Source organism: Thalia democratica, chromosome 2 (genome assembly GCF_965202585.1).
Source record: "Thalia democratica chromosome 2, ktThaDemo2.hap1.1, whole genome shotgun sequence".
Classification (NCBI taxonomy): domain Eukaryota; kingdom Metazoa; phylum Chordata; class Thaliacea; order Salpida; family Salpidae; genus Thalia; species Thalia democratica.
In genome coordinates, this window is record NC_139166.1 from 53,856,188 (window position 1) to 53,879,518 (window position 23,331).

Genomic DNA, 23,331 nt, shown 5'->3' on the forward strand with positions numbered 1-23,331 from the left:
AACAAATAAATTACATTCAATGAAAATTAAAATCTAAAAACAACACAGTAAAAAATATAAAATTAAAAAAATTACAAACAAATAGTCCTGTACGATAAATAATAACTTAGTATGCACATAGAACAAAACGAAATAAATTCTCATATAAAAACCTATGCATAGACTAGAAAAGATTACACATTTACAAAAATTATATATAAAAACTTATAATCTGTAGGGGGAAGGCGTAAGGAAGAAAAATTGATCTTAGTGATACTAATATTTTAAAATGAATTTTTATTTGTTAATCACTGTATTTTACTTGTGTTTATATTATTTAAATCAATTTTTTTTAGTTTTAATCGAAATTGTTCCACCCTCCCACACAAAACCACATCCTGGGGTAACTTATTCCACATATTTATTGTTCTGCAGAAAAAAGAATTTTGCCACTGACTGTTATTAAAATTATATTCACATTTTATTTTTTTATTATTTCCTCTCAAATTATAATTGGTCCTAGAAAAAACAAAAAACTGATTGAAAAATTCTTTATATTTACCATTTACAATTTTAAAAAGTGTTATCAAGTCAAACTGCCATCTTCTATACTCTAGAGACTCCAATCTGAGTTTCACCAATCTATCTTTGTATGAGGAATTTGAAATGTTGCATCTAATACAAACAAAACGGGTAAAATTTCTCTGCACAGACTCAATCCTAATAATGTCTTTTTTTAAATAGGGTGACCATATTGGGGTATTGTATTTGAGTTTAGGGCGAACGTAGATTTTAAATAGTTTAGTAAGAATACTAGCAAAACTGGTCTTAAAACTTTTAAGTATTTGATATGATAAGTTTTGAGCAATTTTGTATAAATAACTAATATGTTTGTTCCATTTTAGATTTTCAGATATATGTATTCCCAAGTCTTTAAAAGATTTTACTGCTGGTATTTTAGTTTTATTAATTAAAAGGTCAATAGAGAAGGGTTTATTTTTATTGATGGTTAGAACTTGGCATTTTTTTGGATTTAAAACAAGTTTTCTTGTTTTTAGCCATTCGTGAATATTATCTAATGTTATTTGTAAAGAAGTTTCTGACTTGCTAAATACTTTTGCGTCATCTGCAAATAGACTTATTTTGCTTTGAATGTCAGTATTAAAAGTGATATCGTTGATGTAAATTAAAAAGAGAAGAGGACCAATGACTCCACCTTGTGGTACTCCACTGTGAATTTTTAGAGGATCTGATAATGTGTTGTTAATGAGTACAATCTGTGTCCTACTATTTAAAAATTCGCTTAACCAATTCACTAAGTTATCATCAAAACCATATTGAGTCATAATTTTTAATAATCTAATGTGTGACACAGAGTAAAAAGCTTTTTTGATGTCAGTATAGACCACTGTGACTGATTCATTGTTTAAGTAAGTTATTAGCCAAGTATGTAAACATGTTAATAATTGAATTCCTGATGATCGGTCGGGAACAAAGCCAAATTGTTTTGGTGTTAATAAATTAAAGTCGAAGAGGTGGTTAAATATTTTTTGGGAAATAATGTGTTCAAAAATTCGGGAAAACGTACTGGTTAAGGATATTGGCCTTTAATTTAATGGGTCGTGTTTGTTACCTTTTTTGTATACTGGAATTACATAAGATGTTTTCCATTGTTTTGGTATTTCTGACAATGCTAGGGAGCAATTAAAAATTAATAATAAAGGAAAAACTAATGATGGAATAGCATGCTTAATAAAATAAGGTGGAGTTTTCTCTGGCGTTCTAATAATTTTTAATATAAACTGTATTAAACAGTTTTGCGTTTGGTTTAAACTTTCTTGCTGTTTCTAATTTAAACTATCTAATTTTTGAATTTATTCTTTTTAACAAAAGTACTATTTTTTTTACAAAGCTTTAAAAACAGTAAAAATGATACACTTTAAAACCAAGTCATTTACTGTTTAACGTTGCTTAACTAAATAGAAACCATAAAGCTTGTTTTTGTTGTAGACAAATTTTTTTTAATTATTTGAAAAAATAGGCCTACTTAGTTTTTATTTACTTTAATAGTATAAAAGTTATATTACTTGAGTTGACTAGAATTAAAGAACTATCATATCAAATACAATTGTGTTGAAAATTTCAGTTGTGACAATTTTAACAGGACTAACAACTTTAGTTTTATAAAAATATTTTTTTATAAAACAAGGATTTAAATTTGAGTAATTTACATGCTGATATAATTTATAATTCTAATCTTAAATTTTATACAGTTATAAGAGCATAAGCTTTATAAATTGAAATAAAAATAATTTTGATGAGGATTTTTCAAAAGTTTTCTCTAAATCTGTTTAGAAATTGTAATTGGATGGCTTAAAGATATTTTTTGTTAACTTTACTGACATAGTTGTTCAGTTATAATTTTCAAAATAAATTGAGTATGTTAAAAACACCATTTTTTTTTAAATTTTGAAGTCTGTTTTATGTATAAAATAATTAAGTTAAAAACAATTTCAAATGTTATAAAAGTATACACTAGATAGGTATATGTTATGAATATTCCTTTAGCATAAAGGTCTTGACAAAACTTATCTCAGAAACATTATTTATATTAAAATTATTTATACAAAGGCAAGATCCCTGTTGGGTGAAAAGACATTGCCTTTGTATACATGAATTTAATAGTATACACTAAATAAATAACTGTATGACAAATTCTTTGAAAACAGTTATTTTCAACAATATTTTTCAGTAAATATTGTTTTATATCTTTAGCTCATTAGGATAGTAAGAAATGGATTGAAATACCTATAGACTCAAAAAAAAATTGATACAATTAAAATAAATAGTCAGCTTGAGTGACCAAAGTTAATAATAAGTTACATCAAACTATTGTATGTCAGCCTGATATTGAGAGAAAATAGGAGTTAAAAATTTACAATGAGCAAAAAATTGGAACACTTTAGTTAAATCTACTTTAATTAAAGATAAAATTTACAAAAAATAGTCTAAAGAGAAAAAAAATAGTCATATAGATTACAAAAAAAATAAACAAGCCTGAATGCTTCAAAATCTTTAGAAAATATTTAACTAGCTGAGTTGAACTGAAACAGCTTGAGTTGGTCTAAGTTTTACATGTACTTCTGTAGGGAGTAGAGAAAAACTTATTAAACTTTTCAAAAACTTTTATCTAGCCTGAGTAAGTGATAACCCTGTTAAAATGCCAGAGTCATTTTGGAATGCTTGAGGTTGTACTAATATAATTTCTATAAAAGTTAAATAAATAAAGTTTAAGTTGGTTTATTTTAAAACTTATATTTTTCTAAGTTTAGTATTCTTTTATTATTTTTTCATAGAACTAGAATCAGTTGAAATAAACAGGTGGTATATATTTTGATGACCACAAAATTTTTATGCACACCAGGTTCATTGTCCACATTAAAGGAAATTCACACTTATTTCTTGTTTTGTCAAAATAGATAGATTGTTTAGTGTTCACATATTTTTTATTGTATTAGCATACTACAATATTGTTTACTGTGCAGCTAAGCTACATGATCATGTTTCATTTAAAAATTTTAAATACAGAGAAATACTACAATTGCTTATGTATATTATAATTTAGTTAATAAGCGAAAAACTTTTGAATATATTTCTACAACGCTGAGTTTATTAGAATTGATAAATAATTAATTAAAATAATAAATATTCCAAACCAAGCTAACAAGTTTCATTTTAAAACTTTGCAACCTAACCAAAAAAAAAAAAACTGCGCTGTAATATTTTTTTTTTGTTCAAGTTTAGTACTATCAATTATTTTTTGAGTCTATCAATTATTTAATAAAGCTTTTAGCAAGTAAAAAATCTGAACTACAGTAATAAATTAAATCAAAAGATAAAAATATTGTGAATTTTTTTCTTAAACCTTGCAAACCAATGATAAAATACTGTTTTAATATCATGATATTATTTTTAGTACCTTTATACAACAAAAAAATTATAAAAATCCAAACTAAGCTTTACACTCATACTTTGATTATTGATTTTTATCTTTTATGCTTAAATATCCTTATTGCTTACTAAAACTAGTAAGCTATTACTTACCAGGCGAGTGTCAGCAGTTCAGTGGGGTAGAACTTTTTTTATTTAATAAAAGAGCATTCTATATGGTAGCTTTTTATAATAAACTTCAGAAAATACACAGTTGTTTACCACACAACTGTCTCAGTTATTAGAAATATTTATACTGTTTACAATTTGAAAATACATTTAAAACAGAATGCAAAGCTTATCAAGTAATCCAGTCCTTTATTTTTAGTAAAATAATTAAAATATGAACTCCTTGTCCTGAGAATATTAGCAATGTGAAAATTTTGTCTTACATTAAGTAGCTAATATGTATAACGAAAATTGTTATACTTAAAAACTAAAGATTATAACTAATTGTTATTTAACTAATCAAAATTAGTAGTTAGCTTGGCTTAATTATAGAAAAATTTATTCAATGAAATGTGAAATATTTAGTCAAACAGTAAAAACAATTCAATTAAAACTCAGATTTAAATTACAAACAAACTTTATTTTTGACAAAAACTAATAGTAAACGTGAAAATTGTTTTACAACTTAATGAAAATTTTAATTGTAAACTTTGTTTTTTCTCATCTCGTAAAAATAAAAACAATATGCGAATTGGTTGAAAGTATTTCATTAAAAAGGAATACTTTGAAGAGATGAAATCATTCTAAAACAGGTTTTAAAACACTATTGACAACTAATTTTGAATTAAAAGTTTCTTTTTAAATGTGTACAGCACACTTTCTTAACTATAAAGTAACTATTATTTTCTATATCCTTTTTTAATTATAAAAACGTTTTACAATGCGTCATTTTTTATAAAATGTTAACTTAATTTTACTCGATAGAAATAAATTAACAGATAGATATAAATTTTTAGTAAATTATTTATAAAAAAAAACTGTAATCAACCGATGTTTTTATACATTCATTCTTTTTTTATCAGAGGACGCGCAGGAAACCATTTAAAACATGCCCCTCTTATTAACCTTTACTTTTATTTATAAATCATGTTATTTTTCTAAAAATATATCAAAAATTTTTTAATAGAAAAAAGTTTAGATTAAAAAATATACTCATTTTTACTTCATAGGGAGATTTCATCACTTATAGAACATGTTTGTAGCGAAAATCTAGCAGCGAATTAGTAGTATGCAGAAAATTTATTTTGCGTGACCAACTTTTCTATCAATATCATTTATTTTACGTAGATAGTGTACTTCAAGTTGTCTTTTTAATTATCAATAATGCAAAAATATTTCACCGGATTATTTTTGATAACTATACTAAGAAATATTCGAGTGGTAACAATACTTTTTTTTACGAAATTCTTATAAAAATTTTGAAATGTACAAATGATCTACAACTCACGTTTAACATAGCTTGCAAGAAATTAAGCTAACTAAACAATGCATCAACAACCTAGTTTTTTACTTAAAGGAATCTTTTTAGCAAGCAAGCATTTTGAAGTAGTTTTAAATATTTTACTATTTTATTATACTTAATAAGGTCGAAGTTTTTCCCATTCAAACCAGGTAGTGAATAAAATAATTAGTCTGCACATTTATTATCATACCTTATCGTGCTATAAAAAACTGACATCTAAGTTTTATCTGTTTGGTGTATTTTCGTTTGTATCTGGAGATATAAATTTAACAATGAGCAAAAAATAAGTCTTATTAGAAGCCAACTTTGAGGATTAAAACATAAGCAATAAGAGCTTTATTGCTTTTTAAATAGCATAAAAAAATCTGATTTATGAATAGCTGCTTAACACTGTAAAATACTTAGAAAAAGGTTGTATTAAGAAGGTATTTTAACATAAATTATGAAAAATTTTAGAACTAAAAAGTTAAATAAGAAAAAATTTAAAAGTTTTTATCAAGTTAAGGAGTGTCAAGCACAGTCAAGTATTACTTTTTTATTGTTAGCATTGCTATAAAAGATAGAACAGATATTTAAATAGATAAAAACAATTGTTGTAATTTTTATATGCTATGTTGTTGTACATATTTTTATATTGGAATGTAAAAAGGAACTATTAGTAAAAGCTTCCTCCAAATTTTAATCTACAAAATATTTCTATGGTAAATTTCATTAATGTCCTCTACTTAACCAAATTTTATTAAAATTTAAGGTAATTTAAATGTTTTTATTTTCAAAAGGACGCATCAGAGTCTAAAAATATAGTTCAAACTTATAACATAGCTTATAGGTGAAAACCTTTTTCAGGGATACTTCCAGAATTTATGAATTATAATTTTTTTTTTATAAAGTTGTTTGGTTTTTAGGTTACTTAAAAAATGTACAATACTGTTTTATGTTTATTACTAACACAATTATATTCCTTTGAAGATAAAGAAAAACAACATTATTAAATTGACTTGAAATATTATAGCAAAGAACCACAATTTTGAATAAATTTTCTGCAAATTGAACAGTTTAAAATAATATGAATTCACAAAATTGAAAAATTTAGTAGTGATATAAGCGTAAAAATAAATGATTTCAGTAAAAACACTTATATAGCAAAAATGTATCAAGTTTTACTCAATAAATAAGGTAATATACGAAAGAGTCAGCAAACAATTGTGAAAGGATAAACTTCATTGCACGTATGTCAATTATGACGACATAATTAAAATCACAAGAATGTCTTTGTAAATCGACAGAAAAATGTTTACCACGATTTATGTCACAAAATAAAGCTGGGAAATTACAATAATGGAACATTTAGTAACGTATTTGAAAATATTTTACGGTCAACAGCTTGTTTGACAGCTCAGTCGTTTGAATCAAGCTTAGCAAATCAATCAAGTGGAATATAAAATTGTATAAATTTAACTTATTTTACGTTTTAAAAGTTAATTTTGTCTACTTAAGCACTTATACACTCTCTTTTCAAGCACAGTAAACGAAATAAAAACGAATTTAAACAAAAACAAGTTTTCAACACCGAATCCACTTCTAAACAGTCTTCTTCAGAACTTTGCATGACCTATATGGAGGTGACGTACTGACCGAGCTGACTAGACACGAGCTTGTCGGAGGGATTCACACTGCACAGGTCCACAGGTGACGGGTGAAATTTGTTCAGGGAGGTCTGGAACCTGAGCGAAGTGTCGTTCAGTAGCTTCACGTTGCCTCTGTTTGTATGAATATAGCGTGTTGAGTGTTTAATTGATTGGGTGGGTAAAAAAAATCAACTAAAATTTGCTAAAAAGAAAATGTAAATGATAATTTTGTAAAAACTAGTAAAATAAAATTGAAAGTCTTTTTTTATAACTCTAAAAGTAAACTTAGCTTTGTACTTTTATTTGGAAAAAACATTTTGAGAGTGATAACATTATACAGGCTTGAAAAAAAAATCAAGGCTATAATTTATAACAAAAAAGTAACAAACTTGTTTTTCTTCTTATTTAGAATACTTTGGACTTGTCTTACGAATTTCATCGAAACTTTTTCTTCGTAATCATTTGTCGGTGTTACCATTTGTAACAACTTTACAATCTGAAAAAAAGAAACAGTTTTAATATATTTCAAACTTTAAAAAACTTAAAACCAACTACTTAAGTAAGAATTTGTTAATTTTTAGATACTGTATTGAAAAAATAAACAAATAAAAAATTGGAAATAACTTATAATCAGCTATAAGGTAGTTAATTAATTTTACTGTCCATTAAACATATCTATTATATTTAAAACTAGAAGTAAAGTTGTAAAATTTTGTCAAGTTGCTAGTATTATTAAAAAAAACAGATAAATATACTTATGTAAAGCAATGAAGATAATTAGTTAAAAACTTTAATTACAGAACATTATTAAATTTATAACCACTTTGTTTAACTCTAATTGTTACTATAAAACTAAACTAATTGATAAATAACCTCTGTTAAACTTAAAACTTGTTGTAACGCACGTAATAAAATTAAAGTCTAACAAACTAATAAGTCCTAAACATTATTTGTAATAATTTTTTCCCAAGAGTACTCCATAATATATGAGTAGTAAAAATACTTTGTTCATTTTACATAATTTAAGTCGAACAGCGGTTTTACGTTAAAAACTACCAAAAAATATTTATGCACTTCAAAGAATTGATATTCTATAATGAAGTTCTTAATAACTCAAATATCTAAAAATATTTAGCTTATATGCTTTACTTTTAACCGTACAGTTATAAATTACAAGTACAAGCTTCAGTGTGACAACAAAAAGACTCAATTCTGGATTGGATTTTTAAAAACCATACGTACAGAATTTAAACGTTTATAAAATTAGTATGAATAAAAGAAGTTAAAAGCAAACCTGTAACGAGTTGAGGCTCGTGCACATCTCGCAAATTTCCTTCGCGTCTTTCTCGTTCTGCTTCTTCAGCTGGAGCAGCTGTGAAGCGTGCACCAGCGGCTCCATCTCGTTCCGCAGCATCTTCACTTGCTCATTCAGCGCGTACATGTTGCGCAGCCAGTCTTCTATCTGCGTCACGTTGAACCTGTGGTGATGATGTGAGATGTTTCATAAAAAAATTACGTTCACTACATTCAAAGTGTGTTTTGGGAAATGGTAGAATTTATGTTTGAAGTTTTTATTTTTGTCCACGGTTAAAAACGTATTTGAACTATGTTTGTTTCTTTTAGAAATTAAATGATATCATAATTTTTAGAGTTCTTAGAAAAGTTTAACAACAAAAAATATTTTTAAAATGCAAAGATTGGTATTTTTCTGTTTTTTAAGTTTAGGCATAATAAATTTCAAGGTTATTTAAGAGGCAAAATTAAAGGTTAGATTAAAAATATGTTTATAGTAACTGCGTTTAAAAATAAACAAACAAAATTAAAAAACACAGTTTTAACATTCTCATTAAGTCAAGAGCTGTAAATAAAAATGGTAGAAAAAAAAATTACTTCATAAAGTTTATCTATCACATATGTTCAGGGTTGTCAAACTTTTAAAAAAATCTGCGTTTTCTTAATTACTTCCAGGTTTTTAAAAGTGCAAGTTTTTTAGTTCATTCTTAATTTAAACATTAAGGTAAAAACTGTCTTTAATAACATATAAACACTTAAAAGATACTGTAATGCTACTTTAAATGAGTTTTATAATAAATAGAATTCTAAATGATACAAAAAAAGATTTGTTTATGATAGATTTTTTGTATCTAATTAAAACTTCATTACTTTAAATGTAAAATACCAATATTTTTTTTTTTAATTTATCAAATTTAAGGTTTTTCCAGGATTCTAGGTATTTTGGTAACCCTGTATGTTGTTTTTTATATTGTATGTTTAAAAAAGCACAACTTAACAAACCTAATCTGCATTGCTTTGCTCCAGTTGCAAAGTTCTTTTCTCATCAGCTGGTTGTTAAGCGAGTGTGACGTAACAAAGTAAAGTATTTGCCTGAACACGTCACAGACGACTCGCTTTTCGATTCCGTGCCCGATCATTGTGGCGTGCAATCGAGATAACTGTTAAGAAATGGTGAAGTTTTTGTGAAGAGCAAAAATAAAATGCATCAACTCATCCAACTTAGACGAGAAAATATTTTAGATCTAGGTTTCAGGTAATGTATAAAAAATTTATAACTCAAACAAACAAGCATTAACTGCAGTAGTAAAATGTGCTGTCTTTTATCTATACTACTGTTTACAAAAAGTATTTTTGTAGTAGATATTCTAAATATGCAACACTTTTCGAATATGCAACGAAAATACACGTTCAGATAATGCAAACAAACAAACTTCTTTGAGCAGCTGTTCCACGGTGAAGTTTTGCAAGTGGAAGTCGTTCGAGTTTCTTGAAGCGGTTCTTCCTCTTGAGATCGGTTTGGACGTGTCTCCCTGGATCGTGTCACTTTCAAGCATCGCCGGCACTGTTTACAAGTTTTTTATTTAAATAGATATTAAACTTTTCTTATTTAAACTTTTTCTTTTAGTTTTATTCATAAGTATTTGAATTTAAATAATTAAAAAAATCAAGTTTAAAAAAAATGATAAAACTGAATACAGACAAATTCACTGAAATTAGTAAATAAAAAACAAAAACTCTAAGTATTCATCTGTTTATTACTATATTAGTACTGTATATTAGTACTCTAAGTATTAGTACTGTTTATTAGTATACAGCTTATTTAAAAACATATTTTAAAATAAGACCTCTGATGAGCACATGGTACACATAGTATTAAGTTTGAGACAATTGTAAAGCAGTGTGTGTTTAATCTAATATACAATGTTTTTTTAATGTTTAAGTTCATTTCAATATCTTATTAGCCTCTTTTGTTTATTTGTATGCAATTTACCTAAATATTTAAAACTTTATTATTTTTAGGTTTTAAAACAAACAATTTAATGATTAAATTGAATACAGGCGAATTCATCAAAATTAGTAGAAAACAAAAAACAACTCTAAGTTATGCTTATAGATACTATAAAATGTGTTTTGTATCTTAATTGAATTAGAAACACAATAACAGGTGAGATGCATTAACACATTTTTCTTATAGAAAACCTTAATATAATAAGCTTTTTAAGAGAAGTTTAATTTATAAAATTTAAGTTTATGAAAACTTCTACCCCTCACATAAGAAAAAAAAAAACTATGTCTAACAGATTTAAAAATATATACTCCTAAATTCGAATTGAACTAAAAACTAGAAATACTATTCCATCATCATTTAAAATGCAAGCAAGTACGAACCGATCATGGGTTTGATTCTTTTCTCGATGCTCTCTAAGAGCTTAGCGTACAAGGAGTTGACGCAATCCTGGAACACGGGTCTGTACTCGGAAAGATCGAAGTTTCTCAGACAGTGCTTCTGCTGCTGGTCGCTGCACTCGTCCAAAAATTCCTGTGAGAACATTAAAATAGTTGGCTGTGTAAGTGAGTTGAGAAAATAGTAATAATGCAATAGTTAGGTACTACTGGAAAATAACAACAACCTTTTTTGAAATTTAGTTACTGATTTTAATCTTTTTGTTTTAAACTACTTGATTGTTTCATTACTAAATTAATACTGTATATATTAAATAAACATTGTCACATATAAATCTATTTTCTTGTGATCATCTAAAAACGTGAAATGATTGCAAACATTAGTAAAAAATGTTTTTGTTTATATAGTTAGGTACTGCTGCTAAATTGATATAGACTTCTTTATGAAAAGTTTAATGCGTTATGTATAATAATGCAATAGTTAAGTGCAAAAATGTGTGTAAAAGTAAACTAACGTCTTCTCCTGAATACTGCTTCATGCAATGGAGAAATCTCGAACAGTTTGCCAACCAGAAACTCATTATGTTGAAATCAGAATCGTATTTCTGAATAAAAGAATATAATGGTATTGAAACTGTACATGTAATTTCAGGTAATCACTTACTGATATAAAGTTGTGATAATAAATCAATATACTTGGCTAATGCTTTTTTAGTGGATAAAGCACGAAAAAAAATTAAAACAGTAGTTTAATATTATTCAAATTATTAATTGTTATTTTTATATAATTTAACATAAAATTAATCAAACCTTTTCAATAGTTTTGATGCCACTGATGACTTGTTGCAGCAACGACTTGATCATTCTCTCGTCGTTGTAGTGATCTGCGTACCTCAGCAGTTTGAACAACAAAAACGCGTGCAAACCCGGAATTTCCGATGCGAGATTTTCCGATGATGGCTGGTACTCTGTGAATATATTTGAAAATTATTTGAAAAACTGACTGATAGCTTGTATATACAGACCCTTGCAATACAAGTTTGTGAGAATATATAACGACAACGGGAATACTGAGAAACATATGTCATTGTTGTATGAATTGTAATTTGTTTGAAACCAATTGTTGTTGTTATTACTATACTTAAAAAACCATATTAATTTTGTTTTACTATACAGTATATATTTTTATACCTTTTCCACTTTAACATTACTATTTTACCTATTAAAAATGTTATTATTACATTTATAAAAAGTATTTATAATTATATTAAATATATTAGATAAATATATAAATATAAAAGGTATTACCACAAAAACTTCAACAAACCGTGAACAATGCGCTTGACAATGTGGAACTCATTTCCAAACTTGTATTGAAGCATTCCCAGTGATGACACACTGCTGTCTTTATGACGTAACACTGGATGATACGTGACGTCATCATCAATGTTGGTGTTAGCGGTGACTTCTACCGGCACTACAGAAGTTTATATACTTGTAATTTTCTGTAAACAACTTGAACCAGAAGTAATAATAGGGATTATTTTTCGTTGCTGTAAACACAGAGTAAGGCATGTTTTAAAAGCCAACAAAAACTTATTATTTTTACAATTAATTTTCTGAACTATTTTTTGATGTAAAAGACGTAGAAAATCTTAAACACAATAGGTATAACTATCATATATTTTTTTAAATACAGAAAAAAGCTTTTTTTAAATAACTATAGAAGTTTAAAAGCTTCTATAACTAAGTTATTTTTCTATTTAAACTTAACTACTAAAAAAAATTAAAGATGCAGTAAAACTTAAACAAAACGACAACAACCTTCGTTGAGCTTCTTCGCGTACAGCTTGATCTGCCTCTTCAACTTGTCGGTCAGCTGCTCGTAAGTCGACAGTTGCGACTTCAGCTTGATGTTCTCGTGGTTCACCCGGGTCATCTGCTTGCTGTAGTTGTCCAGATCGCCAGCCACGTCGAAACCGCTGACGTTTGCGGGCGACTTGTGGCGGACTTGCTGGTCTTGCTGCTTGCGCAGGTCTTCCAACTCGGCTTCCAGCATCCTGTTGACATTTTTCGAATGAAACTGGTTATGTGTGAAAGTCGGTTTTCAATTTTTTTAAAGAGTTTTTCAAAAATAAGTTTAAAGCTGTAAAGCTGAAGAGCTTCATAACTTTTTTATATATTATAAAAAATATTTTTTTTCTTATAAAATGATGTTTTAAAGATTTTTTAATTAATTACCCCATTTTTTTTGAGTAAACTTATAAATTTTCACTAAAACTAAACAACTGACCTGTTATGGTCGAAGACTTTAGCAAGCACTGTTTTCAGGTCGTTTTTATCGAGCTTTTCAACGTTAATGTCGTTCATTCGATTTCTTCCGCCTAGCAATTCGCTATCGGTCATAGTTGATGAAGTCTGTGTAGAATCACAATTACTACTTCCAATCTTAGTAATAGTATTTTAAAAAAGAGTAACAACATTTTAAACCATAAACAAACATGTATAGTTCAAATGTAAGGAATTGGTAATGCATTAAATGATCAACCATACAACTACAAAATTTACCTATTTTTTAGTCGATAATGAATTTGAATTTACTTTGGTAAAGTTTACATGCCACCTACTTTTAATTCTAAGTTTATAAAGTGAACTTGACTTTTAAGTAATTTAAACTTCAACCGTACGCAACACAACTTACAGTCAATTTATTTTGTTTTTCAACTTGCAACCCGACCTTCTTCTTGAGATCGATCTCAACGTTCTTCAACCTCACAACATCGTTCTTGTGCATCTGAAGCTCCTCCTGAATCGTTTCCAGTTGCTCTATCAATTCCTGAAAAAAAAACTTTGTAATGTACTAAAAAAATATTTCATTTCAAGCTCATTGTTATTCCTTGAAGTGATTACAAAAGTTTAAGATTAAAAAAAGCTTAAGTTCTATAATGTTGTTACTGTGAACTTTGTAATATAAAAATTAGTAAATTACATTTAAAGTTTAGTAAAGTACAACACTGTAACATTAGTACAAAACAGCATCAACTTAGAATGTGTCAAGCTTATTTCCGTACGTTAAATACTTTTTCTTTTGACTAATTTAATCATAAAGCTAATGACAAAATATTTTTGTTAATGTTATAAGTTGGATATTAACAAATAATGAATTACTGTATTCGTGACATAAAACTAATCCCCATTCAAACAAACGAACTTTGATGATGTTGCTCTGGGGGTCACCGCCTGAATTTTCGCTGACGGCTCTTCTCAAACTCGCAAGCTCATTTCGCAGGCGTTCGTTCTCCACGGAAAGCTAAATTACATGAAACTTATTTAATTGGAAAACATCTTGGAAAACTGTTAAACTGATAGAAATTATATAGTACTTTTTATAAAAAGGTACGCCTATACAAATCTAATTAAAACTGTTAGTTTAAAAAGTAGAAAAATGTTATAGAAAAAAAAAACAAGTATAAAATCATCAACTTTCTAGATTAAAATAACATAAAAATATTTATAAGGTAGTAAACCTGATCGTTAAACTCTTGCTCTTTTCTGTTTCGTGAACTACCTTTCAACTCTTCGTTTTCTTTTTCCAGCTGACTTATTCTTTCATTTAGTTCGGAATTATCTTCATTATGTGGAATATCCCCATTTACAGTTTCCTACAACATATATTACTGGTGATACAAAAAGCTTTTTATTTTGTTTAACAAGTTTGAGATTTACCTCATATTCAAATATAACTATACTTTGTGTTTATTTTAAAACTTATAGCTTTTGTTTGAAAAAAGAGACTTGATACTTTTTTAAGCTGATTAATATACAAATTCGAACGAAAATCGTTCATTAAAAGTTTAATTTGAGTTAAAAATAATGCCATCTTTTTAACAAAAACATCTTTCTTAGTACTAAAACTTAACAACTTCAATCATAAGAAACATACTAACATTGAGCGAGTTGTTGATCTGCTGCGATGTTCTGACGACGTGCAGCTCGTCCTTCAAATTTTCGTACCTCTGCAGGGAAACATCGCATTGCTGCTTGTAATCTTGCACCTGGTTGTGCAACGACGATATTTCCTCCTCCAGCTGCTCCTTCTCACTCGCTTGCATTTCGTGCATCTCCTCTGTGATTAGTATTTTTGTTAAATATGAGTTTATGAATGTGAGTAGTAGAAAATTTGATGCAAGTTTTTCAAATTTTCTTAAAGTGATGCAGTTATTAAAACTGTGTAGACAGTACTTTGTTTGGTACTTAAAAAATACAAATATTTTTTTAACATGGTTTTTAATATAAGTCTTGAAAATGCTGAAATTAACTTAATATTATTTTTAATAATATAAAACGAAATGTGAAAACTAACTTTTAATAGCTTCAACGTCAGCTTGAGATTGAACTAACTGATTTTTGTTTTGGTCTTTCAATATTTCTATTTCAACTGTCATCGTTTCCATTTTCTAATAAAAAGATTAATAAAGAAAAATAATTCTACTTGAGGTCAAAGATACCTAAAAATATTTAATTTTAGGCTATTTAAAGTGAGAGTAACATAAATATCTAGCTTTATAGTTGTATCAAGTAATTGTAGTATTAATTTAAAATAAATACTAATAACATAACCAATAAATTACTACAACTGTAGCTTAAGTTAACCAAAATTTATCATTATTTAAATTAATCAAGTATTGATTATAATACAACTTACAAACACTTTAAAACACACAATTAAAAAAGTTCTTAATAAGATACTACCAAATTCAGTCTTTCACAACTTAAAGTAGTTTTAATCAAATAAAAAACGATTAAAATGTCGTAGCATACAACAACGTCTGTTTTACATTTAATCTCAAAACACGAGACTAATAAAAAAAATATATATTGTTTTGTACATAATAAATACCAACTTTATTTATTTCTATGTTTTCATCTTTTTCCTTCTGCAGTCTCGATTCAAACCCTTTTTCCTGGTCGCTCATCTTACTTTCTGTCATCCGCACTTTTTCCTCGAGTTCCTCAACCTGCTTTCTCAGCTGCATTAAGATGTCATCAGCGTCTTTATGACGCAACAGTTCGGACTTTAACTGCTCGTTTTGTGAGACCACTTCGGATAATCGAGTGTTTTCATTTGCCTGGTTTATAATTTGCATTCGAAATATACAGAAATATACAATGAGTTATTTCAACTTTATTAAACATAGATTTTTTGATTTGAATTATTTAACTAACATACTTATTATTATTTTCTTTAAAAAATCACCAATGTTATTTACATCAAAAATCTTTAAACAATAAGTTTTTAATAATGTTTACTAATAAAACATTCAAACAAAACGATTTAAATCAATCTTTTTTATTAAAAATTTCTTGAACTCTGATGGTTGTAGCACAGAAAAAAGGACTCAATTTAATAAATTGAATTCTCTTCAAAATTCTTAAAAAACTTATGTCAAATTTTCTAAATGTAGTTTTAGTTAGTTTTTATGCTATAGCTTTTAAATTTAGTTTTGTGGTGTCTGAAAATATCGAATTATAAAACATTAAGCTTAAAACTTAATTCAAATAGTACTTGTTTTTGGTTCAAGTGTATCAACAATTATATATTTTACAACTAATGAAAGCAATAAAAAAGTTAAACAAAAACGAAAGAAATTAGAATCTTTTCAATAGTTTCTATTTTAATACACAGTACAATTTTTGTATTTTGATTGTTTATAAAAGGTGTGTAATAATGTACTGCGGTTTAAATTATAAACATTATTGTTTTATTTACTTAACAAAACTTAATTTGTACCGTTGGTTTTCGTTTTAAACATTTAACACAGCTTAACTTTAGTTTGATAATTAATTATCTTCAATTTAGTTTAAAAGATACCCATAGATTACTTTACAAATCAACTCGTATTGATACACTTTGTTAAATAATATAATAAAATTATTCAACTTTTTTAAGTTATGTTAAGTTAATTTGAAGCTTAAACACTTTTAAAAACTTCTCAGCTGTAAGTACTTTAGTGGAAGAAAATAAAAATCTTCGTGTAACATTCAAAAACAAGACAATCCCTTTAATCAATAAATCAATTACTGAACTTTCTCTAATGTTGTTTGGCATCAATTAAAATTCGTTGTAAAGTGACTAGCTATAACTTTATAACTACTAATTACAAAAATTTACATAGTAATACAAAAAAAAATTAAGGGTTTTATGCTTTAATATGTTATCTATAGAACTTTAATTAAATAAGACTGTATGTAAGTATGGTGGCAAAAATCCAAGGACTGTAAAACAGATAAGAATTTGATAACCAGCTAAATTAAATACAATTAAACTTACAGAATTATCGAGTTTTCTTTGCAATTCCATGATTTTGTTCTCCATTCCAATGTTTAGTTTCTTTAGATGACCTACTGACCTGGCTTCAATCTAAAACAATAAAAAAACGTTTATTTTTGTTCTTAAGCATATAAAGACTAAATTTGTTAATCGGTAATAGTAAGTTTAAAGTTATTCATTAAATATTAACTGTAAAAAGTTGCCATTAATAATTACTGTATCGAAAAATAATACTTTTTGTAGTCTCCTTACTTATTTGAAAGTAAAATAAATATATATATATACATAAAATGTCACTTTATTTTAGAATAAAAGTATTAAGAAAAGTTTATAAAATATTACTATAAATAAAAATGATGTAATGTATGAAGTTTCCTTGTGTACTAACAATAAATTTTTATTTACACAACTTAAGACCATATAACATCATAAAAACCTCAACTTATTTGTTTAGTATTAGCGAAACGAACTTATAAGAAACTATACTGAAAATCATTATCATCGATAAAAATTTGTAAACTTGTTAATTTAGATTGTGACTAAAACAAAATGTTAAGACACATCTAAGAACTTAAAACTTTGTGCATATAGTTATGAGTTAGTCGGCAATTTATTTTAAATAACCTTTAATTTTTTCAATTCTTTCTTAGCATGGTACCTTCTAATGCAACATTGAATGATTATAATGCACTTCAATTGGTATTTGTACGACTTTCTTGCTAGCCACCCTCTTACGTATTTCTGTAAATTATTTCTTATGTTAACAATTATAACAAAAAAACATATATAAACTGTGAGAAAAACAGAGTTAAGTACAGCATAAGCAAATGACTTGTTGATTTAGTCAGACAAAAGTTTAAGTGAAATATTATAGCTCAACCAATAAAGAACATATTAATAAGTACTTGTAATACATTATCTAACTATAAAGAAAAGTAAAGCAACTCAGATAGCACAAAAAACTGTGTAATCAATTTTCTAGCAAAGAGAATTGAAGCTACTGTAATAAATACAATGTTAAATTAAGTACTATCTTATAAAGTATAAAAAATAAGCTTTACCTAAATTAAAATTACATTTTGATAAAAAAAACCTAGTTTTTATAGAGGTAAAACACTCATTCAAACCTGTATTACGATAGCCTTGTGGTTTCTCAGCAAGACTCTGTAGTGCTTCCTGGCAATGAATCCCCTGACGTGACACTGTATGGTGACCACCGCGTCCCTGGTGGCTTGATACTTCTTCATCTGCACGTGACACCTCCAGTACGATTGTATTTTGATGGCGGATTTCTCGCGACGCATTTTCGTCACCAGTCTGATCACAGTGCGAAAGTTACAATAAGCTGACTCAACTTTATTGATGAGTTAAATTTGTATTTTACAGTACTGTAATAAACAAAATGTTGTAATATAATTTATATGCATAAATTACTTAATTTTTTTTTAAAACTGATGTAAAAATATAGATCTGTAAGTTATTTTAATTTTATTCATTATAACAGCAAATAATAGAATGTTATAGTTTAAATTATATGCATCAAACGGTTACTTTTTTATAAAGTGACATATATACATTGACATGTATCCTTTTTTTTTTACAAAAAATTCAAATAATAAAGTGTTGTATTCAAAATTATTTGTATTAAGTATTTTATTGTAAACACACACGAATAAGTTTATGTTTAAGTTACTTTATCTCTTTTAATAACGAAATAATAAAATACTATAATTTAATGTGTATGCGTTAAATAAAAAGCTACCATCTAAAAATCAATTTTTACATACATAACAAATTTAAACTTGTAATAGTTTTGAAGATAAAAAGGCAATTTTCAAACTAACAAAAATCACAACAATGAATACAACTAAGAACATTTTAACTTTTTTTATCTTCAAAACTATTACAAGTTTTAATCAAATAACCTTGTAGAAATTCGTTGTCACATGGTTAGCTTTTTTAGTTTAAACTTACAAAAAAATTACAGCAATAAATACAACTAAGAACACTTTAACAAAATAGCTATGCAGTATGCAAAATAATATATAATAAAACAAATACAAACATTCTAGCTTGCGCGCATCTGACGAATCTCTGTATGACCAAGGCTGACTTCTTCATCTTCAGATACTTCTTCCTGCACAGCCAGCACCTTATGTTCTTCTGGATCATCAACGCGCAACCTCGGAGCTTTTCGGCGCGAAGTTTCTCCATGTACGCCACCTGTTTTTTATGCAAGTTTTTATTTATAAAAGGTAGTTTTATTTTGTATAAAAATCTAAAAGTACTCAAAATTTCCAACGTCCAAAAATATTCTTATAATGTTGCCTATAATATTGAACATCGAAAGTTGTTAGAAAAGTATATTATTGTGTTTTGTCTATACAAACATTTTTAAAACTAGTTTCACTTTAAACTTTTCTAAATATTTAAAAATATTCAAAACTCCCAAATAATATAAATATACTTATAATGTTGTCTATAAAACTTAACATTATAGTTACTAGAACAGTTTATCATAATCTTAAAAACACATTTACAATTAACTTCAATACTATAACTTGCGAAACAAACCTGCCCGGCTCTGAAGAAAATTTTAGTTTTGCCGCACTGATACTTGGTGTCGTCGCTGATCAGCCTCTTCAGCACGCTGGTGCACGTGTCCTGTTGCTTCCTCATTCGCGCCTCGCTCGACTTCATCAGCACCCGGTACCTGTTGTGTGAGGAACATAAGTAGAAAGTGATCTACCTGTTGTAGGAGAAATATAAGTAGAGTATTGTTAGTGGAGTGTGTTAATACTTTTGAGATGATGTTTGAAAGCAGGTAAACTTGAATCTTTTTGTTTTGAATTGAAACACTTGAGTGAAGAATAAAAAAATGTTCTGCAGTCTTGTTTGGAGTAATGGTTGTCAAGTATTTAAATGTTGAAAATCAATGGTGAGAAGAAATTTGAAACATTTTGGTAGGATATCAGTAAACTTACAGTTGAACTAATTAAAAATTCACAATTGATTATCTGCTGCGGTCAACAAAAGCAGGATTAAATGATTGGTTAAAACAGAGAAATTAATTCAAGATGAAGGTTTTAAGATACTAACTAATTATTACAAGTTATGGTAGTTACTTAGTTTAACCGCTGAGCGGATTTAATTGCAGCATTGCAGTTTGACAACCCGCGGTGAAACTTAGCATTAGTGCCAGAGCTTGTAACAAGTTTCTTTGAAGAGTAATTGACAACTAAAAATGTTCTACAGTCTTATTTGGAGCAATGGCTGTCGAGTGCTTAAGTGTTGAAAGTTAATGATGAGAAGTAGGTAAAAGTTATAACATTTTAATCGTAGAGATCAGTGAGTTTAAGCCAACTTAAAAATCCCTATAGATTACCTGCTGCAACTAAAAAACAAAACTTGTTGCCTGAACAGACTAAAAGTTAAAAAAAAATAAACACGGGTACTAAACCTTGCACCAGCATGTTTCAAACTTATTTCACAAAAAGGTATAAACAGTAGTCGAAATTTTAGAAAAAAATAAAACAAATCAAAGTTAAAACAAAATAAAACAAATCAAAATTAATACAAAATATAAAAATAAAACTGAACAAAAAAAATTTAATAAAATAAATCAAAATTGATAGAAAACCGACCTTCCGACGAACTCGTTGTAGGACCACCTGCTCGGGTAGCCGGCTGCGCTGATCCTGATGGTCTCCAGAACTCCGCAAGCCCTCAGCTGCTGGGAGGCCCTTGTGACGTCATAGGTGAATGCGAGCTTGTAGTCGTTGGGCTTGATGCAGCGGACGTAGTGGGGAGTGGTCGAGTTCAGCGTCTTCATCAGCAGGGCGAGCGATTGTTGGAACTGTTCGAGTTTGAATTTATAAATTTATTGATTACACATTGTTTACTCAATTAATGAGATTCCAGTTGTAATAAATATCTGAAAACTAATAATTATGGGTACATCAAGGGTTTGCTAAAGTTTACAAATCATAAATAAACACGTTTGTAAAAATATTAAAAACTGTTAAAAAGCTTATGGCTACTATGAATAGAAATTTTAACAAAACAAACAAAAAATCTAATGTTTTTGAAATAGTAAAGTAAGCAGAAACACTTCAGTGGATCAAAAAACATTAAACAACTTTATTATAAAATAAAACTGCTTCAGATGTTTTTTTTTTCTTATTTATCACAACATTTAGTTCTTATTGTAGCTTTTAACTAGCTTTCGTGAGACAAATATAAAAATCATTTAGTTCAAAAGAATACTTATAAACTAATGTATAAAACATTTGTATCAAAGTGAAAGACAATGTGAACTTAGTTTTAAAATAAATACTGTGGTACATAAAATTCAGACCTGACTAGCGACAGTCTTTTTATTTTTGTTTCCTCCGACTCTCCTGCTCCCTCTTGTGGTGGAAGAAGACACGGTTATCCTCCCCTTCTTGCCGACTCCTGCGGTGACTTCCGCTTGCTGATTGTCGGTCGGCTCTATGAAGAGCTCGCTCACAAGGGAGTACTGTACATAAAAAAAAACTTGATTATTTTTTATATCAAAATAGTATGTTAAATTTTAAGCAGTTAACTTAAATAAAAGTATTATTTATTTATTTTTTTCTATTAAACAACTAAGTATATAGTTTAAAAGTATATATACAAAAGTAAGATTTATATATAACACTTTGAATATACAAAAACTCTGGTATATGCAAAGTTTTGCAAAGTTGAGTCAGAAAACGGGATATCTTCATTCAATGAAAGAAAAATACTTACAGTTTTATTTATTTATCACCAAAAGCATTCTCTTAATTTAGTTTTCAGGTATGTAAGACAATTAAAAAAAATTAATTAAATAAAAGTGGTAAGTAGTTTTAAAATATTAGAACTAAATATATTTGTTTGTTTATAAACTTAATAATATAAAAAAAACAAAACAATTTGTTTGTCAAAATAAAATAACTTTCAGTCTTTATAATAAAAAACATACCACATAAAACAATGTAATATTTCAGCACATGCATAAGTAATATGTATTAGTAATATTTGTAAACGAAATTAATAATTTAATGGTTTTCATTAAACACATGTTTTGTGAGTGAACTTAGTAACTTTAATGAAGTTGATGTGGAAATATTTTAAATTGGAACTAAATTAAACGTGTTTGGTGCTTTATTTTTACTCAGCTACTACTTTGAGTGATGCAAAATAGTTAACAGTTTATAATATAAGTATATGTAGATCTAAAATAAAACAAAATAAAAACAATTTATTTAAATTTTGAAGATAAAAAATTGATTTTAGTTTATTTTAGTGCAATAAATATTTTATTTCAGAAACAAAATTCTTTGAAACAAGAAGTAAACTAATCTGAGGCCGACAACATACTAAAACACAGACGAGCTTATACAAACTAAACAGACAACATTTAGCTTGTGAATTTTTAGTTTGTTTATTGATTAAGTAATAAAGTACATGCACACATAAAGTGAGTTTATTTCATGCTAATTTACCTTCTGTAGTCGGGAACATGTAAAAAATTTCAAGTTAATTATAACAAATTTATAGATAAAACTTATATTATCGATACTCGTAGTTAATTATATACTCAAGTATATGAACTTATGTTTGTCATTGTTTATGTTAACATTAAATGAGATTTGTTAATTGATATTTTAATTCACTTATAAACAAAAACGACTGAAAATAAAATTGGAGAATTAACTTATTATAAGTTTTCGTTTGAAAAAATCTGTTTAAAAAAATCAACAAAATTTTGACTTTTGTCAAATTTTATCAAAAATTTAAGTATTTTCCGTTTATTTTTAGTAAGCACTTAAAATAAATAAAAAATAATAATTTCTATAAATCTTATATACTAGTATATATATTTAATAACGTACCTGGCTTGCTTTCAATATAGCAAGTTGTTCTTCGCTAACTGCGTCCCTGTTTTTTTCTAAAAACCCTTCAATTTCATATCTGCAGAAACATTTATTTATAGCGCGTGACGTCAATTGTTTATAAAACTTTAGAGCTTACATGAGAACTTTACAACTTGAAGTTAAGTTTTTTTTTAAGTTTCAGGCTAAGAAACTTTGGTTGTCACCTTATTTGATGTATAAATGCTTTAAAAAAAAGGGACAAAAAAGGTTTTGACATCAAATGACTTCTGCTTAATATATTGTAAATGATAGCTACGTTATGTACAACAAATTTTTTATAAGTTTCAGGTT

At 27.2% G+C, this 23,331-nt stretch overlaps 1 protein-coding gene across 1 annotated transcript in view; it reads right to left on the minus strand.

Moving 5' to 3' along the window:
• Positions 1-6,513: 6,513 nt before the first annotated feature.
• LOC145830272 (unconventional myosin-Va-like) overlaps positions 6,514-23,331 on the minus strand; it is a 33,737-nt gene continuing 16,919 nt past the window's right edge. Inside the window, exons 14-38 of the mRNA XM_082938221.1 lie at positions 22,999-23,077; positions 21,456-21,617; positions 20,743-20,954; positions 19,673-19,811; positions 19,164-19,321; positions 18,226-18,415; positions 17,723-17,839; positions 17,099-17,188; positions 15,672-15,896; positions 15,131-15,224; positions 14,715-14,893; positions 14,295-14,429; positions 13,979-14,077; positions 13,469-13,603; positions 13,061-13,185; positions 12,592-12,827; positions 12,095-12,244; positions 11,578-11,735; positions 11,283-11,372; positions 10,753-10,903; positions 9,795-9,925; positions 9,364-9,521; positions 8,363-8,546; positions 7,458-7,564; positions 6,514-7,200 (exon numbers count right to left, since the gene is read on the minus strand). Of these exons, the coding sequence (XP_082794347.1) occupies positions 7,053-7,200; positions 7,458-7,564; positions 8,363-8,546; positions 9,364-9,521; positions 9,795-9,925; positions 10,753-10,903; positions 11,283-11,372; positions 11,578-11,735; positions 12,095-12,244; positions 12,592-12,827; positions 13,061-13,185; positions 13,469-13,603; positions 13,979-14,077; positions 14,295-14,429; positions 14,715-14,893; positions 15,131-15,224; positions 15,672-15,896; positions 17,099-17,188; positions 17,723-17,839; positions 18,226-18,415; positions 19,164-19,321; positions 19,673-19,811; positions 20,743-20,954; positions 21,456-21,617; positions 22,999-23,077 (3,652 nt within the window). The 3' untranslated portion in view covers positions 6,514-7,052. The remainder of the gene's footprint in view (positions 7,201-7,457; positions 7,565-8,362; positions 8,547-9,363; positions 9,522-9,794; positions 9,926-10,752; positions 10,904-11,282; positions 11,373-11,577; positions 11,736-12,094; positions 12,245-12,591; positions 12,828-13,060; positions 13,186-13,468; positions 13,604-13,978; positions 14,078-14,294; positions 14,430-14,714; positions 14,894-15,130; positions 15,225-15,671; positions 15,897-17,098; positions 17,189-17,722; positions 17,840-18,225; positions 18,416-19,163; positions 19,322-19,672; positions 19,812-20,742; positions 20,955-21,455; positions 21,618-22,998; positions 23,078-23,331) is intronic.